Source organism: Schistocerca nitens, chromosome 4, assembly GCF_023898315.1.
Source record: "Schistocerca nitens isolate TAMUIC-IGC-003100 chromosome 4, iqSchNite1.1, whole genome shotgun sequence".
NCBI lineage: Eukaryota > Metazoa > Arthropoda > Insecta > Orthoptera > Acrididae > Schistocerca > Schistocerca nitens.
In genome coordinates this window covers 697617710-697630914 of record NC_064617.1, presented here as the reverse complement: position 1 = coordinate 697630914, position 13205 = coordinate 697617710, and the positions used below count along the sequence as shown (strand labels likewise).

At 41.5% G+C, this 13205-nt stretch overlaps 1 protein-coding gene across 1 annotated transcript in view; it reads right to left on the bottom strand.

Moving 5' to 3' along the window:
• The window catches only part of LOC126252037 (CREB-binding protein-like), a 164642-nt gene that overhangs the window by 63683 nt on the left and 87754 nt on the right, over positions 1 to 13205 (bottom strand). Inside the window, exons 15-17 of the mRNA XM_049952826.1 lie at positions 11393 to 11615; positions 1123 to 1266; positions 713 to 1002 (exon numbers count right to left, since the gene is read on the bottom strand). Of these exons, the coding sequence (XP_049808783.1) occupies positions 713 to 1002; positions 1123 to 1266; positions 11393 to 11615 (657 nt within the window). The remainder of the gene's footprint in view (positions 1 to 712; positions 1003 to 1122; positions 1267 to 11392; positions 11616 to 13205) is intronic.

Below are 13205 nucleotides of genomic sequence, written 5' to 3'. Positions count from 1 at the left end.
GTTCCCCTTTAATGAGTATGCCTGGTCTGTGTGGTACATCATCACTAATGCGCCCCATTTTTGTTTGGGCTTCCCGCACCAACCTTCAAGTCACTATGTTACAGTTAGTCAATACACAAATGGAACATATCTAAAATAATAAGCACATCACATCCTCTATACCCATCACTTATTTCTAAACAAACAACAGAGTTTCTAATAGTATTACAGCAATATTAAAAATACAGAACTCTATGATAAGAGCAAGGATAACGTATGACATTATTTCATAGACAGACAAAAGACAATTTTTGATAATATTATGCATTGGCCTAAAATTAAGCTAAATTCAACAACGCACCATATCTCACACTATAACTGTGATTTACAAACAGATCTGGATTTTAACCAAAAAGTACATAATATTTGAAAAATTCGGGTGTCAATTGTTTATCCTCTTTAGTGATCTTTTACTAAATTTATGGTTTCCCTTATCCCCTTCACCAACTAGGGGAAAAACTAATGTCGCAATGACTTTCTTGAAGCAAACCACTAAAGTGTTCACAGTAGAAATCTTCTGAGTATTAACATTGCTGATGACCATTCTAGCACTAACAAAGTGAAGAAGATAAATCATTTTAAATAAAAATGCCTTTACACATTCTGGAAACCTCTTCACAATTTTCAAATCAGAAATAATAGTGTTGTATGTGTCAGCAATCTCAAGACCTACCTTAGTGCAATATCTATAAACTCTCGATGTCTTCCTATTATATAGCCAAGCATTGTCAAACATCAGCCAGACATCATCTACATATTCCCAGGGATCTGAATATTGCCCAGTATCCAGTTTCCGTTTCACAGTGGACAAGTCCATTGCCTTCTTTACAATATCAAAATAGTCAGGAATCCCCAACGCTTGTGGATCAACAGGCTGACGAAATGGGAGAGACTCAGGGTCTTGTCTGTATAGTTTCTCTAGTGTTGGCATTAGGGCTTGTCGAAGTTCATCTGGCTTGAACACTGGAAAAGCAAAGTAATGCAGATATATATATATATATAGATCCGAAATAAAATTTGTATCATCACTCAATCAATCTCTCTCTCTCTCTCAGCCAAGTAATGTTTACATGATGAACTCACAGCACTTTTTCTTTTTATCTGTTGCACCACTTGCACCTCCGCCCTGACTAGGCTCAGGAACAGTTGGTTTAATATCAGCTGCTGCATTTTCAATACTGGATGACGACATCGGTGTTACTGGCTCTTCCTTTGTTAGAACTTCCTCTGAAACAATATGAGTGCAAATTAATATTATCCAAAATTGGGAACCAAAGGTTACCAGTACAATATTAGACCTAAGCTGCTCTACAATACAACAATGAAACGTCACAGAGAATTAAAGCATATAACTGCTACTAAACAATTTGGTTCTGAACATGACCAAAACACATTATAAAGAAATGAAATACAGAAGGCTACTAAATGATATTTTCTTCATAATTGTTAACTTCCTCATGTATCTTTAAGCTCTGTAATGCAACTAATAATTCGTCACTCAGTAATGACACTGCGAGAAAAACAAGATTTCTTTTCTCTTATCTCTTCACCATTTGCAGAAGTGCATTAATCCTATTGCCTTTAAATTTAAATTCTTTAGTTTACTTGTCTCCTTTAGTTAAGATTACTATTCCTGTAACTTGCAAATATATGTATATGTGAACCTGAATTCTCTGCCTGATACTACTATCCATACTAACCTAAACTGTTACCTACACTCTTTTTTAGTTTTCTTTCTTCAAATTATTTTTAACTTAGGTCATAAATATTTTGTCCTTTTGACACATTCGAATATAAATAGTAACTTCCATGTCATTCCTAATTAATACAATGAAGTGACAAATCACAAACTGTTCCAAAATTATCTATTGATTGATACACTAGATACAAGTAAAATCACAAGAAGATCCAGGCACATCACATGATTTCCATACTGAGGAAGGGGTACCAATTTACCATCTGGAAGTAAGCTAACTATCCTACAAATCACTCTGCCACCACAACCAAGATGTTGACGGCAGCAGGTGGCAGGAGGGGGAGGGGGGTTGCAAAGCAATATCACGTTCTAGCCAATAGTTTACATACTTTTATCTCCTTTCCATTTTATTATTAACTACTAAATAAACCAACAGCTAATTCCAAAATCAACGGGTAGCATGTTTATCCACCACTGTCACACTTGCCGACACTTTATCACAACACATCACACTAAAATATGCATTTTGGTGAGATCTTTAACCCAGATAACCCTGATGTCCTTCTGGAAGGACAATGTCATTTAAGTGTTGAAATTATTTATTTCTGTGAATAATGCATTTTTGCAACTGACAGTGGCGCATCTTTAAATGAAGTCTGGTGAGTCAGGAACGCACTACCACAGTCATTTAGACACTATCGTTTACAGTCATTGAGAAATTGTCTCTTGAAAATAAGTCCAATTTTAATGTGTATTACAACTGAAAGTTTTTGTCAACTGTAATTCAACGATGTTTTGAACCATCCTTACAAAAGGATTTCAGAGTAATATGTTGTCATTTTATACTCATAGAAAATGATATACACTATTGGTTCTTTTTGGACATTAAAACAAATGATGATCAAACACAAAATAGTGGTGTGGATGTAACATTACACCCTCCTATAAATTCAACTGATGTCGTAATCAATCAAAATTTGGACGCCGAAGAAAATCGAAGTATAGATAAATTACCAGCATGTCAACTCAATGCTATTGCACTTTGTGATTTGGACATTTTCGCCATCTCAATATTGTGAATACGGCACAAAAACAATCCTTAACCTCTGATGTGGTTCCATGATCCTCCCGCAAAACAGCAGCAGCAACAAAAACAAACAAAAAACCAGGAAGGCTATCCAAGAAAACATTTCAAAGCTTCAATAAATATAATTTGAAAAGTGGAGAAATAGGTATTATGATACCTGATTGGCCTCTAATGTGCACAGTTGACATGAAGAAAGGGCGAACACCAATTTGATAATGAAGTGCTTCAAATAATAACCACTTACACAAATCAGTATGCAGCCAAAAGAAATAGGCCAAGTGATTGTTCAGAAAATAAGATGTTGGCATTTATTGCAATACTTATGCAAAGCAGTTATGTAACAGTCTTTCGCAGAAAAATGCAGTGGCAATCAGATATGTCTGCTTGTGTCTGTTATGTGCAGATGGATGTGTGTGTGTGTGTGTGTGTGTGTGTGTGTGTGTGTGTGTGTGTGTGTGCGTGTGCGTGTGCGTGTGCGTGTGCGTGTGCGCGCGCGGGCGAGAGTGTATACCTGTCCCTTTTCCCCCCCAAGGTAAGTCTTTCCGCTCCCGGGATTGGAATGACTCCTTACCCTCTCCCTTAAAACCCACATCCTTTCGTCTTTCCCTCTCACTCCCTCTTTCCTGACGAAGCAACCATTGGTTGTGAAAGCTAGAATTTTGTGTGTATTAATGTGTTTGTTTGTGTTTCTATCATGTCGATAGACACACAAACAAACACAAACACACACACAAAATTCAAGCTTTCGCAACAAACTGTTGCCTCATCAGGGAAGAGGGAAGGAGAGATGTCTGCTTGTGTGTGTATATGTGTGGATGGATATGTGTGTGTGTGCGAGTGTATACCCGTCCTTTTTTCCCCCTAAGGTAAGTCTTTCTGCTCCCGCGATTGGAATAACTCCTTACCCTCTCCCTTAAAACCCACATCCTTTCGTCTTTCCCTCTCCTTCCCTCTTTCCTGATGAGGCAACAGTTTGTTGCGAAAGCTTGAATTTTGTGTGTGTGTTTGTGTTTGTTTGTGTGTCTATCGACCTGCCAGCGCTTTCGTTCGGTAAGTCACATCATCTTTGTTTTTAGATATATATTCTTCCGGCGGACAAGGGTTCCACGACCGTGGTACTTGATCGTCGGGAGTATGTGCCTGAGGGACTGCGTCAGCTTTCAGACAACACCACATACAAAGTTTGCCAAGGTAATCCCATTCCCGACGTCCAGGCGGAGCTTCAAGGAATCCTCAGAACCTTAGGCCCCCTGCAAAACCTTTCACCTGCCTCCATCAACCTCCTGACCCCACCGACAACCCGCACACCTACCTTCTACCTTCTTCCCAAAATTCACAAACCCAATCATCCCGACCGCCCCATTGTAGCTGGTTACCAAGCCCCCACAGAACGTATCTCTGCCTACGTAGATTAACACCTTCAACCCATTACATGCAGTCTCCCATCCTTCATCAAAGACACCAACCACTTTCTCGAATGCCTGGAATCCTTACCCAATCTGTTACCCCCGGAAACCATCCTTGTAACCATTGCTGCCACTTCCTTATACACAAATATTCCGCACGTCCAGGGCCTCGCTGCGATGGAGCATTTCGTTTCACGCCGATCACCTGCCACCCTACCTAAAACCTCTTTCCTCATTACCTTAACCAGCTTCATCCTGACCCACAACTTCTTCACTTTTGAGGGCCAGACATACCAACAATTAAAGGGAACAGCCATGGGTACCAGGATGGCCCCCTCGTACGCCAACCTATTCATGGGTCGCCTAGAGGAAGCCTTCTTTGTTACCCAGGCCTGCCAACCCAAAGTTTGGTACAGATTTATTGATGACATCTTCATGATCTGGACTCACAGTGAAGAAGAACTCCAGAATTTCCTCTCCAACCTCAACTCCCTTGGTTCCATCAGATTCACCTGGTCCTACTCCAAATCCCACGCCACTTTCCTTGACATTGACCTCCATCTGTCCAATGGCCAGCTTCACACGTCTGTCCACATCAAACCCACCAACAAGCAACAGTACCTCCATTATGACAGCTGCCACCCATTCCACATCAAATGGTCCCTTCCCTACAGCCTAGGTCTTCGTGGCAAACGAATCTGCTCCAGTCCGGAATCCCTGAACAATTACACCAACAACCTGACAACAGCTTTCGCATCCCGTAACTACCCTCCCGACCTGGTACAGAAGCAAATAACCAGAGCCACTTCCTCATCCCATCAAACCCAGAACCTCCCACAGAAGAACCACAAAAGTACCCCACTTGTGACAGGATACTTTCCGGGACTGGACCACACTCTGAATGTGGCTCTCCAGCAGGGATACGACTTCCTCAAATCGTGCCCTGAAATGAGATCCATCCTTCATTAAATCCTCCCCACTCCACCAAGAGTGTCTTTCCGCCGTCCACCTAACCTTCGTAACCTGTTAGTTCATCCCTATGAAATCCCCAAACCACCTTCCCTACCCTCTGGCTCCTATCCTTGTAACCGCCCCCGGTGTAAAACCTGTCCCATGCAGCCTCCCACAACCACCTACTCCAGTCCTGTAACCCGGAAGGTGTACACGATCAAAGGCAGAGCCACGTGTGAAAGCACCCACGTGATTTACCAACTGACCTGCCTACACTGTGATGCATTCTATGTGGGAATATATATATATGTAAAAACAAAGATGATGTGACTTACCGAACGAAAGCGCTGGCAGGTCGATAGACACACAAACAAACATAAACACACACACAAAATTCAAGCTTTCGCAACAGACTGTTGCCTCATCAGGAAAGAGGGAAGGAGAGGGAAAGACGAAAGGATGTGGGTTTTAAGGGAGAGGGTAAGGAGTCATTCCAATCCCGGGAGCGGAAAGACTTACCTTAGGGGGAAAAAAGGACGGGTATACACACACACACACACACACACACACACACACACACACATCCATCCACACATATACAGACACAAGCAGACATATTCAAAGACGAAGAGTTTGGGCAGAGATGTCAGTTGGGGCGGAAGTGCAGAGGCAAAGATGTTGTTGAATGACAGGTGAGGTATGAGTGGCGGCAATTTGAAATTATCGGAGATTGCGGCCTGGTGGGTAACGGGAAGAGAGGATATATTGAAGAGCAAGTTCCCATCTCTGGAGTTCGGATAGGTTGGTGTTGGTGGGAAGTATCCAGATAACCCGGACGGTGTAACACTGTGCCAAGATGTGCTGGCCGTGCACCAAGGCATGTTTAGCCACAGGGTGATCCTCATTACCAACAAACACTGTCTGCCTGTGTCCATTCATGTGAATGGACAGTTTGTTGCTGGTCATTCCCATATAGAATGCATCACAGTGTAGGCAGGTCAGTTGGTAAATCACATGGGTGCTTTCACACGTGGCTCTGCCTTTGATCGTGTACACCTTCCGGGTTACAGGACTGGCGTAGGTGGTGGTGGGAGGGTGCATGGGACAGGTTTTACACCGGGGGCGGTTACAAGGATAGGAGCCAGAGGGTAGGGAAGGTGGTTTGGGGATTTCATAGGGATGAACTGACAGGTTACGAAGGTTAGGTGGATGGCGGAAAGACAATCTTGGTGGAGTGGGGAGGATTTCATGAAGGATGGATCTCATTTCAGGGCACGATTTGAGGAAGTCGTATCCCTGCTGGAGAGCCACATTCAGAGTCTAGTCCAGTCCCGGAAAGTATCCTGTCACAAGTGGGGTACTTTTGTGGTTCTTCTGTGGGAGGTTCTGGGTTTGAGAGGATGAGGAAGTGGCTCTGGTTATTTGCTTCTGTACCAGGTCGGGAGGGTAGTTACGGGATGCGAAAGCTGTTGTCAGGTTGTTGGTGTAATTGTTCAGGGATTCCGGACTGGAGCAGATTCGTTTGCCACGAAGACCTAGGCTGTAGGGAAGGGACCGTTTGATGTGGAATGGGTGGCAGCTGTCATAATGGAGGTACTGTTGCTTGTTGGTGGGTTTGATGTGGACAGACGTGTGAAGCTGGCCATTGGACAGATGGAGGTCAACGTCAAGGAAAGTGGCGTGGGATTTGGAGTAGGACCAGGTGAATCTGATGGAACCAAAGGAGTTGAGGTTGGAGAGGAAATTCTGGAGTTCTTCTTCACTGTGAGCCCAGATCATGAAGATGTCATCAATAAATCTGTACCAAACTTTGGGTTGGCAGGCCTGGGTAACCAAGAAGGCTTCCTCTAGGCGACCCATGAATAGGTTGGCGTACGAGGGGGCCATCCTGGTACCCATGGCTGTTCCCTTTAATTGTTGGTATGTCAGGCCTTCAAAAGTGAAGAAGTTGTGGGTCAGGATGAAGCTGGCTAAGGTAATGAGGAAAGAGGTTTTAGGTAGGGTGGCAGGTGATCGGCGTGAAAGGAAATGCTCCATCGCAGCGAGGCCCTGGACGTGCGGAATATTTGTGTATAAGGAAGTGGCATCAATGGTTACAAGGATGGTTTCCGGGGGTAACAGATTGGGTAAGGATTCCAGGCGTTCGTGAAAGTGGTTGGTGTCTTTGATGAAGAATGGGAGACTGCATGTAAAGGGTTGAAGGTGTTGATCTACGTAGGCAGAGATACTCTCTGTAGGGGCTTGGTAACCAGCTACAATGGGGTGGCCGGGATGGTTGGGTTTATGAATTTTGGGAAGAAGGTAGAAGGTAGGTGTGCGGGGTGTCTGTGGGGTCAGGAGGTTGATGGAGTCAGGTGAACGGTTTTGTAGGGGGCCTAAGGTTCTGAGGATTCCTTGAAGCTCCGCCTGGACATCAGGAATGGGATTACCTTGGTAAACTTTGTATGTGGTGTTGTCTGAAAGCTGACGCAGTCCTTCAGCCACATACTCCCGACGATCAAGTACCACGGTCGTGGAACACTTGTCCGCCGGAAGAATGACTGGTGGGGAGGGCCAAAGATGACCTCGGTTTGAGGAAGGCCGGCGTGTACCAGATTCCGTGTCAATGTGGCAAGTTGTATATTGGTCAGATGATGCGTACCGTCGATGATCGATGCCGTGAACACCAGAGGCACACTTGACTGATGTATCCGAGCAAGTCGGCGGTCGCTGAACATTGTTTGTCGGAAAAATCACGCTATGGAGTATGAACGCACGAGGATTCTGGTACAGACGTCAAGATACTGGGAAAGCGTTGTTAGAGAGGCCATCGAAATTTGCACCAATGACGATCTCATAAACCGTGACTGTGGCTATAATCTTAGCAAGGATTGGGAACCAGCGATTGGGTTAATCAAGAGTAAATCGAGCAAATGTACAGTTGTGACGACCACGGCGGACAGAGGCATCACACTGACGTCATCTCAGACGCCGTCGCAATCTGTTCCACCGCGCGACCGTGGCGCGGGGCGCGGACGGCGGAGTGAGCGCGCCGCGGGCGGAAGGTATTTAAATCGGCCGCCGCCGCGTCTGAGCCCAGTTCCCCCTGAGCAGCCATAGTGTACGGATCACCTGATGATGGCAACATGTATGATCGCTGAAATATTGTGCCCGTTGGACACTGTAGACCGGCAGTACACCCGTGGATATTTTGAGTATCAAATACGCCGGGAGAAACTGAAGAATCACAACAAAGGAATTGCCTCTCATCAACTTACAGTTTGTTGTACTAAAGTGCAAGAGTGTGATGTCAATGGATGAACATGTTGTCACTCTTCCTTATTACGCGCTTCACTCGGGAGGCCAAGAAAATGGTAACAACAAAGGAATTGCTTCTCATCACCTATTAATGCATGTCTTGCTTACCTTAATCCAGTTGTTTATAAATGAAATCAGCTTTTCTCATTTTTTGCACTGCAAAATAGTCTATGACCATTTCACTGAAATCTGAAAGATTCCAACAGTTCTTTTTCAAGAGCACACATTGCTAGCGAACAAAGTCTATCCTCATTCATAGTATTTCACACAAACGTTTTCTTCAGCACCGCGAAACAGTGTTATGCTGCTCTGGTCGTCATTGGGAACGTCACTTATGTGCAGCAATTTAACATTATCAGAAAAATCTTTTTCCAAGTTGTTTTCATCTGAAGCTTGTACGAAGTCCTTTTGGCTGAACAGCACATTCATTTCACAACATGTCTGAAGACTAATTTTATCAAATTAACAGCCTCTTTCAGTTCTTTTTCTGGGAAAACAATTCGATTTTTCAACAACTATGTTTCAGATAACTGTGCAATCAATAAGTGAACATGGTGTGGTCGCAGATGTCTCATGGACACACCTTTCTTGATTCCATGAAACATCCTGTTTTGCAGTTGGTCCTTCTTGCTGCCAGTGAAGGTCAATTTTAGGGCCATAACATTTGGAACAAATGCTGCAAGTGAGATGAATATTCAATATTTTTCATTGCATCAGTATTCCTTTGCTGTAGTTCATTGAAAAGAATGTCACAATAAAACATGACTATTTCACAAAATGTTATCCAAAGAGGAAATCTTCATCTTGCAGGAAACCCAACAGCCCCTTAGTCTTGTTTACTGTCCTGTAATCATTATCATCATCAATAATTTTTTTCCATACAGTCAACAATTCCTTTTAGTATCCAGATATAGCGGGTACACTCTGTAATGTGAAATTCCACCTAATGGACTGACAACAGGCAGAAATACATTTCTTTGCTATCTCGTTTAGAGTGGCTGAGCGTTTAGAAGATGGAAAAAAGATACAAATTCCTTCCAAGTTGCCGAGGAAGACCAGCACTTGCTTATTGGCTTTCAAGTCACTTTCAACAAACAAATTTAACTGATGTGCAGAGCAGTGAATAAAGTGAGAATTTTCATACATTTCTTTGTCATTTTAATTTCACTTCTTTGGCCACTCCAAACACAAGTACATGTAGCACTGAGCTATCAGTCTCTTATGTGTCTCGTGCACTTTCATTCTGTTTAGCTCACTGAGAACAGCTACAGTTTGATTGTCTGCACTGCAACGTTTTGGCCATACAAAGGAAATAAAATCATTCATTAATATTTCCCAGCAGCTCATAGTGAATTATTAGGACAAGTTGTGACAAATTTGCAGTCATTGGTTTTATCAACTTCAACAGCAAGATAATTTGTCTTTCATATATCATTCCTGATGAGATTGAAGCATATCTCATAAACTGATTCCAGGAGTTCATTTTGAATTGTTTGGAAAGACCTAAGAACATCCAGTTCCTTGTCATCCCCATGCCGCCCCCAATGTGTTGCTTCAAGACGATATCAGTTTCTGACAGAGCAATGATTCCTCAAAAAATTCCTGGGTTATAATTTTCTGTGTCATCATGGTCCTGTAAGGTAAGCTTTAATTTGCCAGAAAATTTAATGCAATCTATCAGTTAACTCAGTGTATACTAGTTCTTTGACATGTTTTCTTTGTAAGTCTTCATATATATAGTCCACTTTCCCTAGCACTGATTCAATAAATTTAAATGTTTTTCTCTTGAATTATGTTTTTTTCACCTTTGCATAAAAATTCTTGTAGTATGTGATACCATTCTCAGATGAGGTGCTGTCACTACAAATTGTAACAATCTTAACACCCCTTAGCTGCATTTTACATTGTTCTCTTAAGACTGTGTACATACCCTAGCCTGGATTTTTTGACCAGGTTATCAGGTTTGTCCAGATCAAGTTCCTTCATCTTTAGTTCATGCCGCCCCCCCCCCCCCCAAAAAAAAAAAACACCCCTCACTAGAATTCAGGCACAATACATCCAAAAAAAGAAACTGGCTAGTAATGCACTACATCCAGTGAACACCGTCAGCAATAAGGGAACTAAAGTTACAGGAAATATTTCATGCACTTATTTTTTCTAAGCATTGTGAAACTCTTGCTAGGTGGTCACACGTCCATTGTCCTATTGTAATGCACTCTGGCGAGACATTTACACACTTATTTCTACAGTAGATAAATTGCCAATGCCATAAACAAATAACTATTTAAAACACTATCAAAAGAATAACATTAAACAACGATTAATGGTGCATCAAAGCATAATATAGATATCCTGAGACAGGGATTCACTACTGAAGTTTCAGTCACTCTGTTTCCCTTTTGATGTAAGCAAGGAAAGCAAATAATCATGTGTAGGGTGGTAGGATACCATTAGACTGAACGAACGGAGCCTTTGGGAGGCCCATAATAGATGTACTCCACAGAAGCCTTGCCCCCCATACCACTACTACATACAGTTAACCAGCACGGCCTTAATACTACCTACACACGTTTTTTAAAAAATCACTCAGTATCAACAGTTCCAAAAATGCTGACTTTCATTGTTTAAATTAGTGCAAGAAATATTGGAAAGACGTGCTGATAATTTAGATTTGTAAACACTGAGAAATTCATTTTAATATATATTTGAACTACAAGCCATGCCTGGGCAGCTCATTAAAATTATGAGTAAACAACTCTTAACACCTTCCTCCTATACAAAAGAAGACTGATGAAATTGTTAATAAATATATTATGCAGTCTGTATCGCACTGGGGTGTACAAGAAGAGAAAAAAATAACTAATGTGATAGCATGGTAACATTACAGTTTGTAGTTCAATATTACAGTACACTAACCTTTAACAAGGACATTACTTTCTGATGTAGTGTTGCAGTCATCCATTGGTTCAGTCTTAATCTCTGTCTTGATGCTGTCTATATTAATACCTTTCCCACCTCCACCTTCATGTTGATCATTCAAATCATTCTCTTGCTTTATTTCCACTTTAATATCATTTTCTCCATCTGCGTGCATGTTATCCAGCTTTCCTTTTGTAGCTGGAGGTGGTGAATCCACATCCTTAAGAAATAAGAAACATTTTCATGTTATCTGTTTCTCTGAGAAACTACTACTTTTAAAAATTGCATGTGATAGGGGAAATTAAAACTGACAAGAGTAACAAATATGAAAACGTTTATCATTTAAACAGAATGGGCAACTTGAATAAATGAACCAAGTTGTAGCTATTGCTAACATAGTTTATGACCACAGCTAATATGGGAGATCAACAATGACACAATGCTTCCATACACTCTTAGGGGTTGCAGATAAAACAGATTCCATGTCATCCCTTAGCCGTAACACTAAATCCGGACCTCAGACTCGGCTCAGCTACTTCTTTTTTGTCACTGTTATTCGCTTAAATTACTCCATTTACAGTAGTTCTTGACACACAGCATGGATTACAGACCCTCCACATGTTGTATGGCCTATTCACATATGCATTTAATATGACCCTTTCATACCTGGAATTTTATTGTAGTCATCTACATTACTTTTTATAGTGTATAGTATATCATTTTGAGTGACTCTGTAATAGACACCTCGCACCCAATAATGCTTGCAGGGAGTTTTCCTAAGTGGGAGGCTGGACTGGCATGCTCTCTGTCTTGGATGCCAACTGAGGAGCTAGTCAAGTGAGAAGTAGCACCTCCATGGTAAAGAAAGCCGAAAATGGCCAGGAATGCAGTGTGCTGACCCCAAGCCCCTCCATATCATAATACAATGATGTCATTTGCAGAGGATGACATAGCAGACTACTGGTCCAACTGACCCATCAGAGTAAGAACATGGAGCTTTGCTTTACTTTGCCTTGACTTTTGTAAACAAAATGTTGTCCACATTATAATTGTTTATGGTCAGTTGGTAGAACCAAATTCAAATTAATCTAATACAATATTCTGTTCAAGATTAACTGACATCGGTAGAAAAACATTAAGAATAATTAGTGAGTGGTAATGGAATATGGTTAACTGTACTACCTGCACTGTTTTCATGAAGTCGTCACTTTGCTGTGATGAGAACATTTGTATTTTGAAAGCAAGGGATGAATCTCATTTTGTCTAAATTCAAATATACGTGGGTGAATGAAAGGAGACCAACTACCCAAAAAACAGGCACAACTAGAGTGCAGCACATGGAAACAAAACATACAATCATAGCAAATCTCAAGCTTCTAGAACTAGCAGGTCACTTGTATTTAAAGGAGAGATGCCAGTTAGAAAAACAGTAAATTAAGACTATAATAGTGTTAAAGTGAAGGAAATGTCAGTATATAACCAAGAATTGATAGAATACATAAAGTGGAAAATAGGAATATTATTATAACTTTAGGATATAACTGATGAGATTTAAGAATACACTTCCTGCAAAATGTCAATCTCTCTTCAGGTAACCTGTCCCCCTAAAAAAAGTATTTACTTATATATACATTCTTTTACATGCACCTCATTTCTTAAACTAGACATAAATTCTGAGCTTCAGATTAAAAATATTTGTGTTTTTGGAAGGCTCTGCTCCAGCCGTCCACTCTATGATGACCGGAAGCATGAATTGCACACACACACACCATTCTTATGAGTGAGAAATTGTAACTTCCATTCATGTCAT